We start from the raw sequence: 25,284 nt of genomic DNA on the forward strand, positions 1-25,284 counted from the left end.
TAGGTAGAGCTGTGGAGCTCCACCCGGCAGGGCCCAAGGCCGAGAGTGGGACAGCTTTGAGGAGGACCGTGAAGCCTGTCTCCAAAGCTAGGTTCAACCCAGAGTGTGGGATGGTGGTGGAGGAACTGGAGGAGTTTGGAAACTGGGATGCTTGAGGGTTAAGGGTCTGAGGCTCTGTGGGGTGCATGGGGGCACTCAGAGGGCATCTCTTTGGCACAGGCTGTCAGCATAGGTCACAGATTCCTATGAGCTCACCCTTCACATGAACCCCCTCCAGAAGGTCTGCAGATAGAGCTAGTTTATACCTGTTTATGTGGTCCTGTCTTTACGGGAGAGTTTATTCCCCTTTGGTAGTCTGGGCAGTCAGTGCAGGGGCCAAGAAGTTTGGGACTTGCAGATTACTTATGGAGCAATGAGAGGCTTCCCTGGCCATGGTGACAACCCAGGACAATGAGGTCTGTGCTCCTCCCACCCTCTCTGTGTGGAGCCTGTCCCTGGGGTTCATCCTCCTCTAGCACAGAGGCCCTGAAGGAGAGCTCTGCTGTCACAGCCCATGGGATAAAGCCTTCAGGTTGACCAGTTTCCTTAGAGCTCCCTTCATGTCCTTGTTCCTCAGGCAGTAGATAAAGGGATTCAGCATGGGGGTGACCACCATCTACATTACTGAAGCCAGAGAATCCTTGTCAGCTGCGTGGGAGGATGAGGGACTCAGGTAGACCCCTGTGATGGTCCCATAGAAGAGAATGACCACAGCAAGGTGGGAGCCACAGTTGGAAAAGGCCTTTGGTTTGCCCTGGGCAGATGGCACCTGTAGCACAGCAGACACAATGTGGATGTAGGAGACGAGAATGCCAAGGAAGGGGATGAGGACCGCCAGGTCCCCCTTCCAGCAGAATCATGAGTTGGGTGAGTTGGGTGTTGGGGCAGGAGAGCTGGATCAGGGGAGCAAGGTCACAGAAGGAGTAAGGGATGACGTTGCTGGCACAGAACTCCAGCCGGGCCATGAGGAGGGTGTGTAGCAGGGAGTGGAAGTTGGCGAGGGGCCAGGAGCTCCCCAGCATCAGGGCACAGACTGGCATACTCACCGTGGAGTAGTGCAAGGGCTGGCAGGTCGCTGTGTAGAGGTCATAAGCCATGGCCATCAGGTGGAAGCTGTCCATGTTGACAAGCAAAATGCAGAAGTAGATCTGGGCTAGGCAGCAGCCATAGGAAATGGACTGAGTCTGTGTCTGGATGTTCACCAGCATCTTGGGGACTGTGGCGGAGATGAAGCAGAAAACTACCAGGGAGAGGTCGCTGAGGAAGAAGTCCTTGGGCGTGTGGAGGTGGGAGTCTGAGCCAATGGCCAGGATGATGAGCAAGTTCCCTGCGGCCCCGACCAGGTACATGACAAGGAAGAGCCCGAAGATCAGCTCCTGCCTCTCGAGCTGGCTTGAGAGCCCTAGGAGGATGAACTCAGAGGCGCTTGTGTGTGGTTTCACCTCTCCATGGTTGGCTGGTCCTGCTAGGAGAGCCAGACAAGGAGCAGACTTTAGAGAAGATGGAGACGCCCATGCCTCCCTCCTTCCCTCATATAATCCCTCAGCTCACATCTCTGTGTTCATTTGGTAGAAACCCAAAAGAAATCTCTCTACCTATCAACCAGGGAGTCTTGTGGCCTCAACAGATCCCAAAGTCAGGATTTTAGTGATTTTGCCACCGAAATACTACTGCACCTGAGCCCCACAAAGCCCCATGTGCCGTCTCTCCAAGGAGAATCCTTGTGACATACGGCCCGGTACCCAGTGGTGGCAACAAGGGGGGTACTTAGGGTGTCTTAGCCCCCCAAAATTCTGTCATACTCTCATTCTTTGTTGTGATGTTGTAAGTAAAGAGCTATAGGAATGTAATTTCCTCCTACTCCCAATAGGATTGCCACCCGAAGGCCCTTGCTATACAGAATTCTGGAACCACCGTGGCACATACGTGGAACCTGAGGGTAATATTCGTAAACATCCTCCTTCCGCACAAACCTCCTTCCCCACCAGTATTTTATCTCCCATGTTCTTCCACCCACATGGAGCCCAGGGATCAAGGTGCTCTGGCTGCCACTCGTCACCGACTCTGGGCCACCTTGGTCCTGGTGATGATGCTGTGGGATGGAGTTGGCCAGAGCAAACCTGGACAGAAGAGCCTGCTGACTGGGACAGCTCAGCCAACCCTTCTGCTGGGGCTGACCCAGGAAGGGCCTCACCTCTGGAGGGAAAGAGTTGCCCCTGCAGATTACAAAGAGAAACTGAAAGTGTAACGTTGCCCAGAGTAACAGAGTGGGCAGCAGGGCAGCATAGGGATCCCTCAAAGTTGGAGTTCGTAACAGTTCAGTGCGAGCTCAGCTGAAGTTTCACTAGATAGAAATGATTTTTCAGTGCTTCACAAGACATAGTTAGTTGGGATTTGGGTCCTATAGAATGTAAATCATCAAGAGGGAGGGGGAGAAAGAAGCAGCTGGAGTTACTGTGCTGCTTGGGGATGGGGAACAGCTGACGGGGGAAATCAGTCTGGAAAAGCTATGGGAATCGGTATGGCCCACCTGGGAACTGGGCAGGCAGTGAAAGGGGTGAACGGTCTTGGGAGGCTTTGTCTGTGCCGCCATTTTGCTTGGAGCAAAGGAGCATACCAGCTCAACTGGGCAGCGTACAGCAGGGATGGAGATTTCAGCTCTGCAGCAGGACCCAGCTGAGCTCTTGGCCTCTGTTGAGCTATGCCTTAGTATGGAAAATAAATGGCTCGTTTTGAATGAATGTTTTACTGATGTGATTTTCTTTTAAAGAATTTGAGTATTTGGTGGCCCAAAGGCAAGAATCTTTGGTAAAGGACAACCGTAAGATATAAATGCAGGAGGCTAAGAGAAATCTGTTTGGTGAAAAGTAAGAATGAAGGGAAACATGTATTTAATATGGGTTAAATCCTCATTTGATCAGTACTGATTAAAACAGCTCTAAAACTGGGTGATGTGAGAGATGAGAAAACAGTGAAGGAAATGGTTCTTGTTCCCCAGAAGCTTCTAGTCAAATGGAAAGGTAACTCCTTAGCCTAGGGAGCTGACATTGAGCACCTACTGCGTGTCATATACAGGACTAGGCGTGTGCATGTATGTGCATGTATTTAATCCTCACAACGTATATAAGGTAGGTGTTATTATTCTTATCTTACAGATGAGTAAACTGACACCTAGAGGGTTTGAATAATTTCCCCGGAAGACATCAGGATTTGATTCCAGGTTGGTCTGATTTCAAAGCAGTACTTTGATTTTCTCAAAAAGACCAAGGAAGTACTACGGGGTAAACTTAAACTTGGGGCATCAGTGTAAATGGATCAGGGAATCCTGCAGTGACCAGCACAGGGGCAGGAGGAGGGGAGCAGGTTGGATAGGGCAGGGACATGGTGGAAGAGGGTCGCCTGTACTAGGGAGAGAGGGCTTGTTCGTGTGGCTGCAGCATAGGTGCCGCGACTGACACGCGTGGTGCAGCGACAAAAGCTCTGTCCCTTTCTTGACTAATGTTCCTTTTGAACCAGGGTGTCTCCATCCTCTCTTTTCCTTCCCATCCTCCCACTTCCCCAGAGGTATGGGAGAAGATAATTTCCTTGTGACTATGTCCCACTGGTTAGGAAGATAGTCTTTCCTAGTGCTCCTATTTTAAGAACACCAAAGCTCAAAACGTCTAACTTCAAACAGAAAGGATCACCACCCCCATAGCATCTGGACCATTCCTGTCAGCATGCAGACATCCCCCAGTTTGAAAAACCCACCCTTGACCTCACATTCCCCTCCGGCCATCAGCTCATTCGTCTACTCCCCTTTTCCGCAAAAGTCCTCAAAATGTGGTCAGTACTCATTCTCCAGTTCCCCCTTCCTGTTCTCTCACGTAGCCCCCTTTTCAGGCCTCCCCACCAGTTCCTGGAACTTCCCTCCTTAAGGCCACCATTGCTCGTCTACTCAGGCTCCATCTCCCGAAACCCAACAGAAACCCAACAAGCTGGAGCCAGCACTGCTGGTCACTTTCCCCTTCTTCTTTTTTTAAATATGTAAAGTGATTTCATTACTTATTTCTTTATTTTTTAAAACTTTATTTATATTTTATTTATTTTTATCTTTGGCTGCATTGGGTCTTCGTTGCTGCGCACGGGCTTCCTCTAGTTGCAGCGAGCGGGGGCTACTCTCCGTTGTGGTGCGAGGGCTTCTCATTGCGGTGTCTTCTCTTGTTGTGGAGCATGGGCTCTAGATGCACTGGCTTCAGTAGTTGTGGCTCGCGGGCTCAGTAGTTATGGCCTTGTGGGCTCTAGAGCGCAGGCTCAGTAGTTGTGGCACACGGGCTTAGTTGCTCCGCGGCATGTGGGATCTTCCCTGACCAGGGCTCGAACCCGTGTCCCCTGCATTGGCAGGCGGGTTCTTAACCACTGTGCCACCAGGGAAGCCCTACAATCGTCTCTTAACCGGGCTCCCTAAAGCCTCAGCAGTCTGTTTCTACACAGCATCCAGGGTTGAATGTTAAGAAATGTAAGTCAGATCATGTTACTTCTCTGCTCAGAATCCTCCAGTGGCTTCCCATCTCACTCAGAACGAAACCTAGAGTTCTTGTCAAATCCCACAGGGCTACGCATGACCTGGGCCTCTGCCCTCTCCCTGATCTCACCTCCTTTATTGTCCCTCACTTTTGGCAGGCCAGCCACGATGGCCTCCTCACTCTACCTGGACACATCAAGCACGTTCCTACATTAGGGTCTTTGTACTTGTTATCCCACTGCCGAGAATTCTGTTCCATTGTGATTTACTTTAGTTTGATTTCTGCTAAAATGTCACCTCTGTTCAGGGTTCCCCCACCAGCTATCTAAAATAGTACCCCTGAATCTGTCTTCTTTCTTATTTTTGCTTTGTTTTTATTCTCAGCACCATCTCTCTCTCTTATCATCTGTATTATCTATCTAATCATCTATTATCTATCTATCTATCTATCTATCATCACTGTGTTTCTCTAGAATAGAAGCTCATGAGAATGAGAGCAGGAACTTTATTTTTATGTATTACCATATTCCCAGTTTCTAGGACCGTGTCTGGACTATAGGAGACATCAGTGTTGTTGAACGAATGGGTAGCTGTTCTTAACGTCCCCCTTTGTGACCTCATGCCTTTGAGATTGGGTGAGACCTTAAAGATAGTCCTCCTTCACCTGATATCAACCTAGTGTCTTCCAAATGTCAATCATATTTACTTATCACCTGTATTTTTGTTTCCTTAATAGTTATTTAATTCACTAATTTTGTTAATTGAAATTCATTTATTAGAAAAGAAAGTTTGTACACCATTATAACATAAGAAAGCAGTATCACTTATCGAATTTTAGCCAGTACCATTACCTGCAGAGAGTTCTGAGTCTGAAACCCACGTTTACTTGGTTAAAAAAGGAGAATGCAAAGTTGTAGAGTGGAGTTAGGGAAATAGCACCAACCTGAGTGTTTTTCTGAGAGGTGATCAGAAGGGTTGGAGGAGAAGTAGAAAGAACTCAAAAGGGAATCACTTTCTCACCAGGCTGTTTGGTGCTATTTGTTTCCATCTCTGTAAACCACCTAATGCCAACTTTCAGACCCCTGTAGGTACGGGCTTCACACTGTGGGCAACACTGCACTAACCCATACATGCCTGGACTTGGACACCTGTTTGTTCAGGTTTCATTTCTGTTCCTGATCCTTGGGCAGCCAGCACCTGGGTTGACTTTGTTTTCTTGCGTCATCGGCAGTTGCATCTCTCTCTGGTGACCACTGCAGCTCTGGGGTTTGTGTCAGCCTGAACACTGGACCTATTTTATGAAAGCCCAAGAGGTGGAGAAAAATGCTTGTCTTTGACTTCGAGGTTCTCATGTTTAATTTTCTCCAATCATTGAGCCATAATTAACTCTGTTTAAATAATTTAGAGGGGGAAACAACAAATTAAAGGTGCTAGCAAAATATAGATGATAAAACAAAAAATGGAAGCAAACCACATAGAAGAAAAATAATTAAAGCAGAAATCTGATAATTGATTATTTGAAAAACAATTGATAAACAATATCAATTTTAATAATGAGAATTAAAATGAAGTCAGGATTTGGAAAACATACTTAATACAAAAGATTTATATTTAAGTTGAATATTCTTTTCAGTTGTGGGCTATTACATCTTATCAAATGAAAAATAGATGGCTACTTACAAATGTATGAAATATCCCCAAAGATGCAAAAATGAATTAGAGAACATAAATATAATGATAATAGAGAAAGAAACATAAAGTTATTAAATAGTTTCTAAAGGGGCATCTGATTCCAATGTCTTCAAAATCTTCTAAGAACCAATAATTCATTCAGTAATAAAAAAATTTAAAATATAGAAAATTATAGCATATTAATAATCTGTAAAATGGATAGAGTAATAATATTTGCTTAAAGGGGCTGTTGTGAGGATTAAATGAGAAAATTCCCATAACTTGTATAGGACAGTGCATTGCACATAGTAAGCAGTTAACCAGGCTATTACTATTACAATTATTATTCAATTCACTTTTAGAGGCAAATATTTTAAACTCAAGACAATGAAAGGAATATTTTAGATCAATTTTGATCATAGATATAGATATAAATGCCCCAAGTAAAATATCTGCAAAGAAAATAACACATTAAAAGAATTAACTGTTAAACTCAAGGAAATCCAGTAACCTCATTCACCATGAACAAAATATAAAAATAATGTAATTAGACCTGGATAAAGCATCCAGATAAATGTATCATTTGCCTTATAGATTAAAACTCTGAAAACATTAGGAGAGTTTTGTCTTAATATAATAAGCTGTGTATTTAAAAACAAGATTCAACATCTTGTTTACTGAAGACTTAAACCTTTTCCCACAAAAGAACAAGAAATGGATGTTCTCTGTTATTATTCCTTATATAATATTTCACTAGAAATGCTGGTGATGGTTATCTTAAAGAGATAAAAACATAACTTTTTTACACAATATCTCTTATAACTAAAGTCTTAATAGAAATGAAGTCATTGCTAAAAATAAAGTTAGTTGAGTAAAGTTGTAGGCTATAATGTCACACAAAAATCAGTAAATTGGTTACTGATATATCAATAATAAAACCACAAAAAAAGCACTGAAAAATCCCACTAATGATAAAATAGATTATTTGGATTTTAATTCAACTTAAAAATGAAATATTTGTTCAAAGAAAGTTGTAATGGATAAAGGTATATATATGATATAAATAGATTTTAATTGAAAGGTTTAGGTATATTTAGGTGATCATGCTTTCCAAGTAAGTATATAGATATTTTATTAGTAGTAATAAATTAATAATAAATATATACTCTACAGAAGGCACTGTACTAAGTGCTTAAATATTAGCTTTTAAATTCTACCCCAGACTCAACAGATAGGTACTATGATCTAACTTACAGAGGTTTGCAAGTTAAGTAAATGTAATAAATGTAGGAATTTTACATTAGGGACTGTACAGCAGGAAACGAATCCTATGGAAAAATAAGGTAATTTGTTCAGATATTTGTTGAAACATTATTCCTTCCTAAATTAAAAAAAATTGGAACAACCAAATGCTCAAAATAGTAAGAGAATAGCTTTGCAGCTATGATTTATCAATGCAGTGGAATACTATACAGATATTAAAAACAAAAGAATGCTGGGCTTCCCTGGTGGCGCAGTGGTTGAGAGTCCGCTCCCCTGCCAATGCAGGGGACACGGGTTCGTGCCCCGGTCCAGGAGGATCCCGCGTGCCGCGGAGTGGCTGGGCCCGTGGGCCATGGCCGCTGAGCCTGCGCGTCCGGAGCCTGTGCTCCGCAACGGGAGAGGCCGCAGCAGTGAGAGGCCCGCGTACCACAAAACAAACAAAACAAAAGAATGTGTCAATATGTGGCTATTTGTCTATGATACAGACTTTGAAAGCAGAACATAAGATAGCATGTACATACAGATGACATCTATTTCAGAATGTACATCCGCCAACAAAAATAAGATGTTAATTTGGAGGGTAATGGGAACAGTTTGAGGTTTAATTTCCACTAGTTCTTTCCTTGCCAAGTTGCTTACATTCAACGTGATGTGAAATAGGCCATGGTGGGCAGTCACTTGCTCTGCTTCTGAGCCGGTCTTAATGTCAGCAAACATTATCAATTGTATCTACCAGGGATAAGCATTAGAAGTGGATGGAATTACTGGATAGGCCTCCATAGTCGGGAATGAGGGCAGGGGCTGAGTGAGGTTGTCCAGGAATTGAATCCTGTGTGATATTAGGAAGTTTGTGCTCTGATTTCTTCTCTATAAAGTGATGAGGTTGGAGTCCTAGCTGGTTTCCAAGGTCCCGGGCTGGTCTCTGGTCCTGCCTATCTTTGAGAAGTGGAGGAGAGGCCTTTGTGCTTATATGTTTTGGGGGCATTGGGAGAGGAGTGTCTCCTCTCGTCCCTACACTGGCACTGTCCTGTCCAGTTCTTCTGATTTCTGCCAAGAAATCTTCTGATTTCTTCCCCACCCAAGGAATCGGCCTCCTCCTGACTTGCTTCTCTTCCTAAGGAGGGGCAGACAGCTCAGAAGCAGCCTACAGCCAGAGACACAACCTCTGGCCCCATGGAAAGCAGGGTGAAGAGTGCATCTGTGCCTGGAATGCAGGGTGAGCAAGGAGGCTCCAGTCCCTGATTCTTGGGCCTCAGAGAGGTGTGTGGGCCTCACACTTGGATTATTTGCAGAGCTACTTGTGGCCTCTAGGGAGCAGTACCCAATGGGCAGTGTTGAAAATAAATGTGCAGTGATTACCTTGGGTCTGGCTGGGCCCAGTTCTCCTGGGCTCCACATCATCTCCTTAGGGTTTTTCTACTGGAAAGTTATTGCTTTAATGGTTTAATTTGTAACTTTTGTCTACAGGGGATATCTTAATAGTTTCTTTTAATCTTCAGTCCAGGGAACTCATCTTGTTTATTCAATCAGATCAGAACTCCAATGTTCATGTTGATGGTCATTTATTAAAAATTGTGATTTTTTTTAAGTTGAAGTATAGTTGATTTACAATGTTGTGTTAGTTTCAGGTATACAGCAAAGTGATATATATATATATATGTATATATATATATATATATGAATAAACAATGCTATTGCTTACTTAATAGAATATAGTATAGTGTAAAATAACTCTTATGTACACTGGGAAACCAAAAAATTTGTGTGACTTGCTTTATTTTGGTGCTCTGATAGCAAACATGCTGTGTAATATCGCTGAGGTATGCTTGTGTGTGTGTGTATACATATATATATATAAAATAGATATATATATATAATAGTAGCCATCCTAATGAGTGCAAGGTGGTACCTTACTGTGGTTTTGATTTGTACTTCCTTAATGATTAGTGCTGTTGAAGATTTTTTTCATATTTGAATAAACAAATGGCTTAGCCATTTGTATATATTTGGAGAAATGTCCATTCAAATCCTTTTCCAATTTTTAAATCAAATTTTTTTCTTTGTTGTTAAGTAGTAGGAGTTCTTTATGTATTCTGGATATTAACCCCTTATAAGATATATGATATGTAATATTTTCTCCCATTTCATAGGTTGCTTTTTCACTCTGTTAATTGTGTCCTTTGATGCACAGATACTTTTAATTTTGATGATCAAGATTATCTATTTTTTCTTTTGTTTTCTGTGCTTTTGGTGTCATATCCAAGAAATTATTCCCAAATCCAATGTTATGAAGTTTTACCCTTATGTTTTCTTCTAAGTGTTTTATAGTTTTAGATATTACATTTAGGGCTTTTATCCATTTTTAGTTCATTTTTGTATGTGGTATAAGGTAAGGGTCCCACTTCATTCTTTTGCATGTGGCTATTTGCATTTCCCAGCACCATTTGTTGAAAAGACTGTTATTTCCCCACTGAATGGTCTTGGCACTATTGTCAAAAATCACCTAGCCATTTTTATGAGGGTTTACCTCTGGGCTCTCTATTCTGTTCCATTAGTCTATATGTCTGTCTTTATACCAGTACCACACTGTTTTGATTACTGTAGCTTTGTAGTAAGTTTCAAAATCTGGAAGTGTGAGACCTCCAACTTTGTTCTTCAAAATTGTTTTGTCTACTCAGGGTCCCTTGAAATTCCATATGAATTTAAGGATGGGTTTTTCTATTTCTAGGGAAAAAACCCTGCTGTTTGGAATTTGATAGATTAAATTAAACCTGTAGATTGCTTTGGGTAGTATTGACATCTTAACAACATTAATTCTTCCATTCATGACCATGGGGTGTCTTTCCATTTATTGGTGTCTTTAATTTCTTTCAGCAAATTTTTATAGCTTTCAGGGTACAGGTCTTCTGCCTCCTTGGTTAAATTTAATTCTAAGTATTTTATTCTTTTGGCTGCTATTGTAAATGGACTTGTTTTTAAGATTTCCTTTTCATACTCTTCATTGTTAATGTATAGAAACACAACTGATTTTTGTATTTTGTAATTTTAAAAATATATTTATTTATTTATTTTTGGCTGTATTGGGTCTTTGTTGCTCTGCATGGGTGTGGGCTTTTTCTAGTTTCAGCGAGCAGGGGCTACTCTTCATTATGGTGTGAGGGCTTCTCATTGCAGTGGCTTCTCTTGTTGTGGAGCATGGGCTCTAGGTGTGAGATCTTCAGTAGTTGTGGCATGCAGTCTCAGTAGTTGTGGCTCACAGGCTCTAGAGCGCAGGTTCAGTAGTTGTGGGTTTAGTTGCTCTGCGGCATGTGGGATCTTCCCAGACCAGGGCTCGGACCTGTGTCCCCTGCATTGACAGGAGGATTCTTAACCACTGTGCCACCAGGGGAGTCCCCGTATGTTGATTTTATATCCTGCATCTTTGCCGAATTTGTTTATTAGTTTTAACATTTTGTGTGTGTGGAATCTTTAGGGTTTACAACATATAAGATCCTTTCATCTGTGAACAGAGATAATTTTACTTCTTTCTTTCCGATTTGGATGCCTTTTATTTATTTTTCTTGACTAATTGTTCTGGCTTGGATTTCTAGTATTATGTTGAACAGAAGTGGTGAAGGCCCTTGTCTTGTTTCTTAGAGGTAAAGCATTTAACTCTTGACCATTAAGTATGATGTTAGCTGTGAGCTTTTCATATATGGCCTTTATTACGTTGAGGTAGTTTCCTTCTATTTCTAATTTGTTAAGTGTTTTTATCATGAAAGGATGTTGAATTTTGTAAAATAATTCTTCTGTATCAATTGAGATGATTAAGTGATTTTTTCCCCCTTAATTCTGTTAATATGTTTTATTACACTGATTGACTTTTGTGTGTTGAACCATCCTTACATTCCAGGAATAAATCCTACTTGGTCATGGTGTATGAGCCTTATAATGTTCTTTTGAATTCTGTTTGCTAGTATTTTGTTGAGAATTTTTGCATCAATATTCATTAGGTGTATTGGTCTATAGTTTTCTTTCTTGTAGTGTCTTTGCATGGCTTTGGTATCAGGGTAATGCTGGTATCATAAAAGTGAGTTTGGAAGTCTTCCTTCCTCTTTGATTTTTTGGAAGAGTTTGAGAAAGATTGGCATTAAGTTTTAAAAATGTTTGGTGGAGTTCACCATGAAGCCATCTGGTCCTGGAGTTTTCTTTTCTGAGATATTTTTGATTACTGATTCAATCTCTTTACTAGTAATAGGTCTGTTCAGACTTTCAGTTTCTTCATAATTCAGTCTTGGTAGGTTGTATGTTTCCAGGAGTTTATCCATTTCTTCTAGGTTAGCCAAGTTTTTGATGTACAGCTGTTCATAGTAGTCTCTTATGAACCTGTGCATTTCTGCAGTGTCAGTTGTGATGTCTCCTCTTTCATTTCTGATTTTATTTATTTATTTTCTTTCGTTTTCTTAGTCTTGCTAAAGATTTGTCAATTTTATTTTTTCAAAAAATCAGTTTTATTGATTTTTCTCTATTGTCCTCTTAGTCCCTATTTAATTTATTTCTGCTACGGTCTTTGTTCTTTACTTCCTTCTCCTAACTTTGGGCTTAGCTTGTTATTTTTCTAGTTCCTTGAGGTGTAAATTTAGGTTGTTTTTTTGAGATTGTTCTTTTTTCTTTTTAATGTAAGCATTTACTGCTATAAACTTCTGTCTTAGAATTGCTTTTGCTGCATCCCCTAAGTTTTGGTATGTTGTATTTCCATTTACGTTGGTCTCAAGGTATTTTTTGATTTCCCTATGATTTCTTCTTTGACCCATTGATTGTTCAGAAATGTGTCATTGACTTCTTCCAATTTTTTAAAATAGATCTTTATTGGAATATAATTGCTTCACAATACTGTGTTAGTTTCTGTTGCACAGCAAAGCGAATCATCCATATGCATACACATGTCCCCATATCCCCTCCCTTTGGAGCCTCCCTCCCACCCTCCCTATCCCACCCCTCTAGGTCATTGCAAAGCACCAAGCGGATCTCCCTGTGCTATGCTGCTGCTTCCCACCAGCCAACTATTTTACATTCGGTGGTGTATATATGTCAATGCTACTCTCAGGAATGTTTCATTTAATTTCCACATATTAGTGAATTTTCCAAGTTTCCTCCTGTTATTGATTTCTAGTTACATGCCATTGTGGTCACAAAAGTTGCTTGATATAACTTCAGTCTTCTTATATTGGTTAATACTTTTTTTGTGGCCTAACACATGATCTATTCTGGAGAATGTTTTGTGTGCACTTGAGAAGAATGTCTGTTCTACTGCTGTTGGACGGAATGTTCTGTATATGTCTGCTAGGTCTATTTGGTCTAAAATGTAATTCAAGTTCAATACTTCCATATTGATTTTCTGTTTGGATGACCTACCCATTGTTGAAAGTGGGATATATCAATATATGCTTTCAGATATGTTAATATTTGTTTAATATATATAGGTAATCCAAGGTTGGGTGCATGTATATTTACACTTGTTAGATCTTCTTGAGTAAATGACCCCTTTATCATTATATAATGACCTTTTTTGTCTCTTATTACAGTTTTTGACTTAAAGTCTATTTTGTCTGTTGCAAGTATAACTCCTTTGCTCTTTTTTGGTTTCCATTTGCATGGAATATATTTTTTCTATTCCTTTACTTTCAGCCTATGGGTGTCGTTAAAGCTAAAGTGAGTCTCATATCAGCAGCACAGAATTGGGTCTTATTTATTTATTTATTTATTTTGCGGTACACGGGACTCTCACTGCCGGGGCCCCTCCTGTCACGGAGCACAGGCTCCGGACGTGCAGGCCCAGCAGCCATAGCTCATGGGAGGGGTCTTATTTTTTAATCCATTCAGCTACTCTGTGCATGCAGAGTGGTAATGGAGTCAGGGTCTGAAGTGTGGGTGCAGGCAGAGCAGCCATGGCTCTGGGGCCTGGGACATTCACAAGGTTAAGGAGGGCTGACAGCCCTCATCCTGAAGTGGTGCAACAGCAACTCCTTCTTGGGAGGGGTGTGGAGTGGTGTCTCCCTCTTCAAGTAGTCTGTAGTCGCAAAGGCTACCTGTGTCCTCTGCAAAGCAGGTCATTGGGATCCATGCTGATGAACACTACGTGACCCTCCACTGAGATATCTGTGGGAGCCTGCAGTTTTTGAATTAGAGTCTACTTTGTCTGATATTAGAATAGCCATCCCTACTCTCTTTTGGTTATAATTTACACTGAATATCTTTTTCTAACCTTTCACTTTCAACCCATGTATGTCATTAGATCTAAAACAAATCTCTTATAGACACAGTATCATTGGATTCTGTTTGTTTTACCCATTCTGACAATCTCTGTCTTTTGATTGGGTAGTTTAATCCATTTATATTTATATTTAAAGTAATTACTAATAGAGAAGGACTTGCTATTACCATTCTGATATTTGTCTTCTGTATGTCTTATAGCTTTTTTGGACCCTCATTTCCTCCCTTACTGCCTTCCTTTGTGTTTGGTTGATTTTTTTTGTAGTGACATGTTTTGATTTCCTTCTTATTCCTATTGTGTGTATTCTATAGATATTTTCTTTGTGGTTACCATGGGGGTTACATAAAACATCCTAAAATTATAACAACCTGTTTTTAAAATATTTATTTATTTATTTTATTTTTGGCTTTGTTGGGTCTTCGTTGCTGCGCACGTGCTTTCTCTAGTTGTGGCGAGCAGGGGCTACTCTTTGTTACAGTGCGTGGGTTTCTCATTGTGGTGGCTTCTCTTGTTGCAGAGCACAGACCCTAGGCACGTGGCCTTCGGTAGTTGCGGTATGTGGGCTCAGTGGTGTGGCTCACGGGCTGTAGAGTGCAGGCTCAGTAGTTGTGGTGCATGGGCTTAGTTGCTCCATGGCATGTGGGATCTTCCTGAACCCGTGTCCCCTGCATTTGCAGGTGGATTCTTTATTTTTTTTTAACATCTTTATTGGAGTATAATTGCTTTACAATGTTGTGTTAGTTTCTGCTGTATAACAAAATGAATCAGCTATATGTATACATATATCCCCATATCCCCTCCCTCTTGCGTCTCCCTCCCACCCTCCCTATCCCACCCCTCTAGGTGGTCACAAAGCACCGAGCTGATCTCCCTGTTCTATGCAGCTGCTTCCCACTAGCTATCTGTTTTACATTTGGTAGTGTACATATGTCAATGCCACTCTCTCACTTCATCCCAGCTTACCCTTCCCCCTCCCCGTGTCCTCAAGTCCATTCTCTACATATGCGTCTTTATTCCTGTCCTGCCCCTAGGTTGATTTACTTCACTCTGTATGACAGACTCTAGGTCTATCCGCCTTACTACAAATAACTCAATTTCATTTCTTTTTATGGCTGAGTAATACTCCGTTGTATATATGTGCCACATCTTCTTTATCCATTCATCTGTCGATGGACACTTAGGTTGATTCCATGTCCTGGTTATTGTAAATAGTGCCGCAATGAACATTATGGTACATGACTCTTTTTGAATTATGGTTTTCTCAGTGTATATGCCCAGTAGTGGGATTACTGAGTCATATGGTAGTTCTATTTTTAGTTTTTTAAGGAACCTCCATACTGTTCTCCATACTGGTTGTATCAATTTACATTCACACTAACAGTGCAAGAGTGTTCCCTTTTCTCCACACCCTCTCCAGCATTTATTTTTGTAGATTTTCTGATGATGGCCATTCTGACTGGTGTGAGGTGATACCTCATTGTAGTTTTGACTTGCATTTCTCTAATTATTAGTGATGTTGAACATCCTTTCAGGTGTTTGTTGGCAATCTGTATATCTTCTTTGGAGAGATGTCTATTTAGGTCTTCTGCCCATTTTGCATTGGGTTGTTTGTTTTTTTGATATTGAGGGCAGGTGGATTCTTAACCACTGTGCCACCAGGGAAGTCCCATAACAACCTATTTTCAAATTCACTTACATAAAACTCTACCTCTTTACAGCTCTGCACCTTCCCACTTTATGTTATTGATGTCATAAATTATATCTTTATATGTTGTATACCCATTAATATAGAGGTATAATTATTTTTTATGCATTTGTCTTCTAAATTCTATAGTAGAACAAAAAGTGGAGTTAGAAATCAAAGTTACAATAACACAGGTATTTATATTTGTCCATATATTTACCTTTACTGTAGATCTATATATTTTTGTATGGTTTTGAGTTACTGTGTAGAAAAAAAAAAGGTGACTCCATTTCTACCAGCCTATCAGAGACTAAGGGCTTCCTTCTTGAGAGGTATTTGAAAATTTCTGGCTTCTGTTACTTCTAAAGTAACTTCATAAGCATTGACTTATTAATTAAATAAGTTAATAATTTAATTAATAATTTAATGGATATGAGCCTATAATATTTCAGGCAATATACATAAGTACTTTTTCGGGGGTGAATATAATTTCTGGGCATGCAGGTAACAAACTTTTAGGTTGCCTTTCAATGTACATATTCTTAGAGAATTGAAACTGTCAAAGAAATCTTGACTTTTAGTGGCTGGCACCAGAGTTGTCCCATAATAGTGTGTCCCTGGGGTGAGCACCGGAGTTATCCCATAATAGTGTGTTCCTGGGGTGAGCTGAATGCATATTCTCAACTTTCGTAAACTAGTCTGATTATAATCTGAACTTCATAAAGTTCATGTGCCACATTGAGGTCGTTGTTTAATATTCAACAAGGATTATGCCAGCAAAGTAGTGCTGCAGGAAAACATCAGGTAAGTGTTGGCACTGCTGTGACTTGATTAGTGTTGCAACATATTCCACCTGGTTAATGATCTCAGTCACCACCCTTGCCTTATATCTCTGTCTTCTAGGTCTGTAACCTTGGAAGTTTTGAACTTAGCTCATGGACTCCTAGTACCTGGCACTGAGAACATGCTGTACAACCTCCATACGTGACAGATAGGGAGCTGAGAGTGCAAGGGTCTTGTCCATCAAGTGAGTGAACGACAGATTGGAGTGGGACCTTGGGGTCTGGACTCTCACGATGACGTCCTCCCAACAACACTGTTCTGGTTATTCCTTCATTTCTTCTGTAATCTCATGTCTGGTCAGATCCAGCTGGTTCCTGCTTTCCACTCCCTGCCTTCTCCATTGCTCCCTTCCATAGGTCACTCTGTGCCTCAGAGACCCTCTGTGGCCCTTGACTACATTCTTAGAAGGAATGCTTAGCCTCAGTTTACAAAGCTGTTCTAGGTGAAGCTGATGGGAGGCCTGGGCCTTGTCCACTTGGCATCATCATCTTCTGACATCTGTTTCCCACCTTTAGGGGTGGTCCTTGCTTGAAAAGAGCTGATCCAGAGGGTCAGACTTGACCCTTTGGCTGATCTTGCAGTGCTCACTTAAGCTGCTGCCCTGTTCCTTTCTGCTCCATCTTTCATCTCTTAGACATGTCCTTTGTTCCAACCCAGCAATTCTGTGTGTTGTCTCCCTGCAGAGACTTTGCCTTCCAGGGCTGTGCCGGGCTCCATGGGGAGAGCTGTAGGCACTTGAGAGTGGCTTGTAGAAGGCTCTGGAACAGGAGGTAGGGCCAGCGTCAGCAGTTGGCAGGGCAGGAGGGAAAGGCTGGGCCTCAAAAGGCCCTCACTGTCATTCAGTTAGATAAGCATGTTTTCCTAAGCTCTCTTGCCAGGCATGGTGCTTGATGGTGGAGAAATAAAAGCAAACTTACTTCCCTTCATGGAGCAAGTCTATGAGCACCATTTTTTTCCAACAGCATGTGCTCAACTTCGTGTCTCTGTCATGTTTTGGTAATTCTCAAAACATTTCAAACCCTCCACCGGCAAAAGATTATGACCTGCAGAAGGCTCAGATGGTGTTTAGCAATTTTCAGCAGTAAAGTATTTTGAAAGTAAGGTATGTACGTTGTTGTTTTTTGTTTTAAAGACATAATCTATTGCACACTTAGTAGACTACAACAGATTGTAAACATAACTTATATGCACTGGGAAAACAAAAAATTTGTGTGACTTGCTTTACTGCGATATTCACTTCACAGCAGTGGTCAGGCACCGAACCTGCAATATCTCCAAGGTATGACTACACTGTATTTGCATTCCTACCTTCCTTGAGTCAATTCTTTATCCTCTCAAAATACTTCTTGGGATCACCCTCTAAATTAACTATTTATATCCAAGTATTTATCTGTTTGGGGGAAATTAAAACTAAGAGCCCTATTATGTACCTGGGTTTTTTTTTTGTTTTTTTTTTTTGCGGTAACCGGGCCTCTCACTGTTGTGGCCTCTCCTGTCGCAGAGCACAGGCTCCGGATGCACAGGCTCAGCGGCCATGGCTCATGGGCCTAGCCGCTCCGCGGCATGTGGGATCTTCCCGGACCAGGGCACGAACCCGTGTCCCCTGCATCGGCAGGCGGACTCTCAACCACTGCGCCACCACAGGGAAGCCCGTACCTGGGGTTTTACCTCCATTTTCTTATACACTTTTCACACAAGCCATGGAATATACATCGAATCCTTTTTAGAGATGAGGATGCTGAGGTTCAGAGAGGTTAAAAGATTCCCCAGGGTCACATAGCTAATGAGGGTAGAACCAGTGTTTGGAACTATGTCTGTGTGACTCCTAAGCCTGTCCCATTTCTACCATTTCTACTGTTTCAGGGAAAACCCCCTGCGTCAGGGTCAGCAGACCTAAGCTCTGGGTTCAGTTCTTCCTCCACATCAATGTGTGACCTTGGGCAGACCCCTTGGTTGTTCTTGGCCTAAATCTCATTTACTTATTTAAAGGTTATCTCCCTGGAGCTGGACAGGATCAGACCCTTCTTTGGAATGTGCAGGGTTTGGACAACTCAGGTCTGCTGAGTTAATCCTTTACTGCACACTTTCATAGCTCTTTCTTGTCATTCAAGACCCAGCACAAACACGACTTCCTTAGAGGCTTTTGCCAACCGACCATCCTGAACTACCCTCATCACTTCTTACCATTTTGCCTTGGTTTGTGTCATCATTGCTCTTTGCCATCTGTTTTCTTGTTTGTGTATCGTCTACCTTCTCCTCTAGAATATAAATTCTTTGAGGGTGGAGATTTTGTTGATCATGTTGTATCTCAAATGCCAGGAACAGAGGATGCCAAAGAATAGTCATGAATAATAAATGCTTTTTGCTGAATGAAGGAATCTGGACCACCATAGGCTAATTTCTAATATCTCTTCTAGCTTTAAACGACCATTAATCAAGTTAAAGTATTCATATTTTTTAAACTAGATTTTGAGTTCTTGTAAAGAAAGACTTTTTCCCATGATTTTTCTACCTGAAAGTTCTGAAGGCTATTAGGCAAGAGCAGGTGCTGAGAAATCCTTGTTGAATGAATGACTCTTCTCGAAAGTCCCACACCCTCAGGCTCTCCCAGGGTTTCCTCTTCCCCTGCCTTCCTTCCTCTTCCCTGGTTTTGCTAATATGACTTGTTAATCAGGATGCTGACCTCACCTGTGATTTCTCCTGTTATTCGGGGCTCTTTGATAATGATTTGGCACTTCCTGAGATGACAAGCATGTCTCTCCCTTCAGAACTGTGACGCTTGATGACTTCACTCCAGCAGGAAGTTCATAAGATGCCCAGTGGAAGCCAATCTTATTAGAGGCAGGTTTGAATGACACTTGTATTAATGCCTTAGGGCTGCCCTAGCAAAGTACCATAAGCTGGGTGGCTTAAAACAACAGAAATTTCATTTGCGTGGCAAGGTCAATAGGGGATGGATCACTGGTCAAAGCCGCATGTTGCCGTCATCCCCTTTGCCAGTGACTAGTCTGTTAAGCTTCCCTCCTAAGGGAATGACGGGTGCTGAATCAGCAGAAAACCAGTTCCATTTCCTGCAGAGACATGAGACCTTGGGGACAGCTGGCGGCTCACTCATTCAGAGTAAAGAGAGGAAACGCCCTCGCAGGGGCCCTGGCCATGCCAGGCGTCAGTCACTGTCAGAAGCCATCGGTTCTGTCAAAGGAGACTGGAGCCATGTGGACATACCTTGCATATGTTCCATAGCATTCCAGAGTTTTAGTTTCTTCAATCAGTGTTTGTTGAACTCTTATTGTGTGCCAGGTACTTTTTCAGTGTTGAAGATGTGAGGGCAAACTAGACAGACGGGGTCCCTGCCCTCGAGGGGCTCACATCCCAGTGGGGAGAGAGACAATGAGGAGACAAATACAGCAATTACATATCACCTAAGCGCCAAGACGGAAATGAACATGGTGCTGAGATGGCAAGTAACGGGGGATGCAATTAGTCCAGAGGGTCAGGGGAGGCCTCTCTGAGGAGGCAGTATTTTAAGCTGAGACATGAAGAATTAGGGGAGGAGCATTCCAGGTGGTGGAAACAGCAAGTGCAAAGGCCCTGAGGCAGGAAAGGTCTTGGCTTTGTCTGACAATAACAGAAGACCATGTGTCTGGAGGGCCACGAGTGAGGCAGGTAGTAAAAGGAGATGAGGCTGGAGGGGTAGGCAGGGGCCTCAGGGGCCCGTGGCAGGAGGCTGACTTTTAATAAGTGCATCTGGAACCCACCGGTGGGTCTTTAGCAGGAGAGCAACACAGGTTGCTTCCCCTGCAGGGGCAGTGGGGAGACTGGCCAGGAGGGGGCAGAGTGGAAGTGGGGGGCTGGCTGGGATCTGCCCAGGTATTCAGGTGAAAGATTCAGGAAGTGGAGGTGGTTCAGAGCAGACACAGCAGAAATGCATATTGTGGGAGGAATAGACAGGCCTTGAGGATGGACTGGAGGTAGGGGTGAGTGAGAGAGGAACCCAGGGTCCTGGCCTGAGCAGCCTGTCGCCACTCACAGTGGCTTCCCTTCCGGCCTGTGCCATACGTACCTGCTGTGCTTTGGGGACCCAGGTCTGACTCTTTGGGGCTCCATTAGGAGAGGTTAAAGCCCAGAAAAGCAGAACGAGAGGCCAGACAGGGGAACTAGATTGCCCACTTCATGCCTTAAAGTGCTTAGTCAGTGGCTTCTCAGTCTCAGTTGGGTAACCTGAGCTCCTTGAGTTTAGTCTTGGCAACTGACTCATCATTTCCCAAATCCTCCAAGATGATGTCTGGTGTGTAGGGAGGGGTTAGGACTTTTGGGAATAAGAAAGTGGGCCTTGCAGGCCTCCATGGTCGGGGTGGGGTTCACTTGAGTTCTGTTCTGTGGCTTCCAGCCTGGAGGGAGGGTCCTCCAGGCTGCAGGGGAGGTGGGACACTGAGGTTCCTCACTTAGATGTCTCGGTGGGGGAGGAGGCTGCTGGGCAGGATGAGCCCCGGCTGCACCGAGACGTCTGGAGTGTGGCCCTGCACGCAGAGCCTAGTCTGCAGAGAGCCCACGGGTCTCCCTGCCCTGCTTGCCCCCAGGAACCTCTGCTCCAAGTGTGGTGACAGGGTCCCAGAAGTCCTCCATGAGGGAAGGAGAAGGGACTGTATTAGTTTCCCAGGGCTGCCGTAACAATGTGTAACAGACTGGGCAGCTTAAACAACTGAAATGTGTTCTTTCACAGTTCTGGAGGCTGGAAGTCCAAGATCAAGGTGTCAGTAGGGTTGGTTCCTTCAGTCTTCTCCTTGTGTCTTCACATGGTCTCCCCTTTGTGCTTGTCTGTCATAATTTCCTCATCTTATAAAGATACCAGTCAATTGTGAGATGGGAATTGACATATATACACTCTTGAAACTGTATCTAAAATAGATAACTGGTGAGAGCCTACTGTGAACTCTGATCAGTGCTCTGTGGTGACCTAAATGGAAAGGAAGGCAAAAAAAGAGGGGATATATCTATACGTGTAGCTGATTCACTTTACAGTGGAAACTAACACAACATTGTAAAAGCAACTATACTCCAATAAAAATTAATTAAAAAAAAAAGAGACACTAGTCGTATTGGGTAGTACTCACCCATATGACCTGTTTAAGCCTTAATTGCCTTTTTAAAGGCCCCATCTCCAACCACGGTCACATTCTGAGGTACTGGGGGTTAGGACCTCAACCTATGAATTTGGAGGGGACACAATTCAGCCTATACAGGATCTCAGGAGAGAGCCCGTGGGCCTGCACATAGCTGTCACAGGAGGGTGAAAGGAACCTGCAGCAGTGCATGTGCACTGTCATCAAGGCTGGGTGGAGTGGGGGGTTGGGACCTGGGCCAGTGAGAAGGGCCCAGGTCAGCAGGGGTGACTCTTAGACCAGATAGAACCAGACCTGTGACCTTAATCATTAAGCTGTGCTCGTTCCAAACAACCTCATCAGTCCCCCTGCTGGGATGAACCACCCAAAGGGCACGGGGGCTTTGAGGCTAATGTTGGCCCCATGGGTGTCCTTTTAGGGCCCAGCCCGCTGCTAAGCACATTGCAGGCCCTTTGCGAAAACATCTCCTGGTTGTTTGTGAAACACCCTGTGGACGCCCAGGGGCACCGCTCATCCTTATGCCATTTAGGGATTTTCAAGCACCCGCTATCAGGAGTTTCATCTGAACTTCAAACATGCCTGGGAGGTCAGCAGGGGGTTCTTGTCCGGGCTTCTGTTTGGATTTACAGAGATTTCCTGTGTACCTCTCTGGGTCAGGCATGAAATGCTTCCAGTTTGGTGGGGAAATGTCAGACCCATGAACAGACCAATTCAATATGGTGAGAGGTTGGTCCTGGGGCTTTGGGAGCAAGAGACAGAGCACTTCGTCCCAAAGGGGTTTGGGAGGAAGTGACCGCTGAGCTGGCGCTTTTAAAATTTATTGCGAAAAACCAAATTCATAGACATACATGCTTTAAAAAGCGGAACAGTCCTACCCAGTTTACAACAAAATTAGAGCTGCCTTGCTCTACCTGATCCCCACTCTGGTTTTTCCCTCCAGTGTCCATTTTCACCCCACTTAGAAGTTTCTTCTGGCGTTTGTTGCCATGTCATTAAATGACATGCTTATCCTACTGTTTCTTGCTTACTCTGGGAGATGAGAGTTCAGGTTTCCGGTATCCTTCTTGCCTCACACCCACTTCCCGCCTTCCCAAAACAGGGAAAGGAATGGAATTCTTATTTGCTGTTTGCCTCATTATGACCTAAGTTCTCATTATTCACACTGAAGCCATGCACACATCTATGCTTCTGTTTCTGTTCTTGACATCTTTTCATTTTCCTTGGAACCAATAATTCCTCTAGTAATGATGAGTTTTCTGTGTCCCAGTCTATCACCTGTTTTCCGCCAGAAGTGTAACTCCCCTCTCAGGACGTTCAAGCCCTCCCCAGGCTCTCTCCTTGCTTAGGCCTAGGCTGCTTGCTCCTGCTTCTACATGGCCGTCATGCTGGGCATTCCCCTTGCCTCTCTGCTGCACTGAGTTACCTGGATCTGTCTCTTTCTTGGTGTTGTCCCTTGTTTTGGTAGAGGGCATCATCTCGTCACATTCTGAGGAATGATGCCTAGGAGTAAATTTTTTTTTTTAAGAACTTGCGTGTCTGAATAACGTTCTGTTTTGCATTCATGCTTGTTTGGGCGTAGAATTCTAGGTGGGGCAGAATTTTCTGTCTGAATTTGAAGACGCAGAGTCTTGCTTCTGGTATTGCTGTTGAGAAGTTTAATGCCCTTCTGATTTCTCTTCCTTTGTGTGTGACCTGTTTCTTGTCCCCACTCCCTTTTGGAAGCTTTTGGGATTTTCTTTTTGTCCCTGGTCTTCTGAAATGTCATGACTCTGTGTCCTGGTGGATCCGCTCTCATCCATTGTTCTAGGCCAGAGCTGTCCATCCACCTTTCTGCGCTGATAAAAACGCTCTCTACCTGTGTTGTTCAATACTGTGGCCTCCAGCTGCTTGAGGCTACTGAGCACTTGAAATCTGGCTGATGTGACCAAGGAACTGCTTGTCTGGTTTTATCTAATTTTAAGTAATTTATATTTAAGTTTAATTAACCATATGTGACTAGGGGCTACCATGTTGGATTGGTCATTGCACTTCAATGACCTTTCAGTATGGAGACTCTTGCCCTTTGGTTCTGGGAAGTTTTCTTGAATTATTTCTTTAAGTTTTAAAAATTATCTGTTCTGAAACCCCTGTTGGTCAGATGATGAAACTCCTGCAACGGTTCTTTATTTTTCTTATTTTTTTCTCTCCCACTTTCCATCTTTGTCTCTATTTTTCTTTTGGACTGAATCATTTAACTTCACTTTCATACCTTTCAATGGGATGCTACGTCTTGTGTTATTTTTATTTCTATGAGCGCCTTTTTGCTCTCTGTTCTGATTTCACATCAGCACAGGACTCAGGCCACTGTGACTGTTTTCCAAAGCTCCCTTCCTCCTCCCACACTGCTTCTGTTCCTCTGAGCTCCTTTTTCTGTTCGTTTGGATCTTTCCCTTTAATGCTGGCTAGTCCTTGCCTGTCTGCTTGTGTTTGAGGATGTGTGGGAGTTGTCAATGGTGGGCTTCGGTGTAGAGCTGTCTGGCTGGAGAATCCCTGAATATCAGGGTCTGTAGATCCTTTGGGCTGTTCTGCTTCCCAAGAAGGAATTCCCTAGTCTTCTGCCCAGGAGATGAAGGGTGGTGGAAATCTCATGACTCCTTCTGCTTTCAGTAATGCATCCTGACATCCTCTCTGCCAGGTGTCTCCAAGTCCAGAGTACGTCCAGTTCAACATGTGCAGAGAATATCCCCCAGTCTTCTACAGGCTAGGGGAGGTGGCCATAATAAAGTAACACAACCTGGGTGGCTTAAAACAATAGAAATGTATTGTCTCACCGTTCTGCAGGCCAGAAGCTCGGGGTCAGGGTGTCAGCAGGGTTGGTTCTTCCTGGAGGCTCTGAGGGAGGATCTGCTCGATGCCTCTTCCTAGCTTCTGGTGATTGCTGGAAATCCTTGGTGTCCTTGGCTCGTGGCAGCATCACTTCAGTCTCTGCCTCCATCTTCATATTGCTTCCTTCTCTCTGTGTGTGTCTGTGTGTCTGTTCAATCATTGAATTAGGGCCCACTCTACTCCAGTATAACCTCATCTTACTTACCTAATTACATCTGAAAGTCCTATTTCCAAATAGGGTCATATTCTGAAATTGCTGGTGGACATGAATTTTGGGGGAACATTATTCAACCAAGTACAAGAGGGAAGTCTAATACTTTATTACATAGACTTTAAACAGTCCTCTGTTTTCACCCTCACTTAACACTTCCAGTTACAGAGGTACCTGGTGCATGCAGTTCCTGAGTCTTTCTGGCCTCCAGCGGCATGGTTCTGTTTACTCCTGTCTCCCGAGTGCTGTGGGATCAGCTTCAGTTTCCTCTGCTCTGCCAAGTGAGTGCTTTCATGGCAGATACACAGTGGTCATGGGCATAGACTCTGGGGCCAGACCACCTGGGTTTAAAGCTTGGCTCTGTGGCTATGTGACCTCGTCCAAGTGACCTAACTCCCCTGTGCCTGTAAAAAGGGGGTGATAATGAGAGAACCTTCTATGTACTGTTATTCTGAGGACTAAGGGGAGAACTTGGGAAGGTGTCTTGCACGAAGAGCTCTTGATGACGCTTGGCTACATCTACTTGTAGGTTCAAACAGTTGGTGGCTGTGGTCTCCTATCTGGTTGTCTTTGTCCCTGTGGATTTATGCCTTTTAAGAAAGCTCTTTAGGGACTTCCCTGGTGGCCCAGTGGTGAAGACTCCGTGCTCCCAATGGAGGGGGCCTGGGTTCGATCACTGGTCAGGGAACTAGATCCCACATGCATGCTGCAACTAAGAGTTTGTGTGCCACAACTAAGGAGCCAGCGAACCACAACTAAGGAGCCTGCGAGCTGCAACTAAGACCTGGTGCAACCCAATAAAAATAAATAAATATTTTAAAAATTATT

The 25,284-nt window shown here is 43.3% G+C and overlaps 2 protein-coding genes across 2 annotated transcripts in view; one reads left to right on the forward strand and one right to left on the reverse strand.

The window, feature by feature from the left end:
- Window positions 1–106: 106 nt before the first annotated feature.
- LOC113630303 (olfactory receptor 1361-like) lies at window positions 107–24,354 on the reverse strand. The gene is given in 4 exon segments (XM_027125502.1): window positions 107–883; window positions 885–1,501; window positions 22,804–22,880; window positions 24,191–24,354. Coding segments are annotated over 4 exon segments (1,197 nt in total). The 3' UTR covers window positions 107–544.
- LOC113630304 (cytochrome P450 3A29-like) overlaps window positions 1,439–25,284 on the forward strand; it is a 78,041-nt gene continuing 54,195 nt past the window's right edge. Inside the window, exons 1-3 of the mRNA XM_027125503.1 lie at window positions 1,439–1,978; window positions 3,195–3,259; window positions 16,318–16,441. The gene's annotated coding sequence lies outside the window, so the exon portion shown is untranslated. The remainder of the gene's footprint in view (window positions 1,979–3,194; window positions 3,260–16,317; window positions 16,442–25,284) is intronic.

The sequence above is a fragment of the Aethalodelphis obliquidens genome, unplaced genomic scaffold, assembly GCF_003676395.1.
Source record: "Aethalodelphis obliquidens isolate GAN/ISIS:26980383/991018 unplaced genomic scaffold, ASM367639v1 scaffold30, whole genome shotgun sequence".
NCBI classification, from domain to species: Eukaryota; Metazoa; Chordata; class Mammalia; order Artiodactyla; family Delphinidae; genus Aethalodelphis; species Aethalodelphis obliquidens.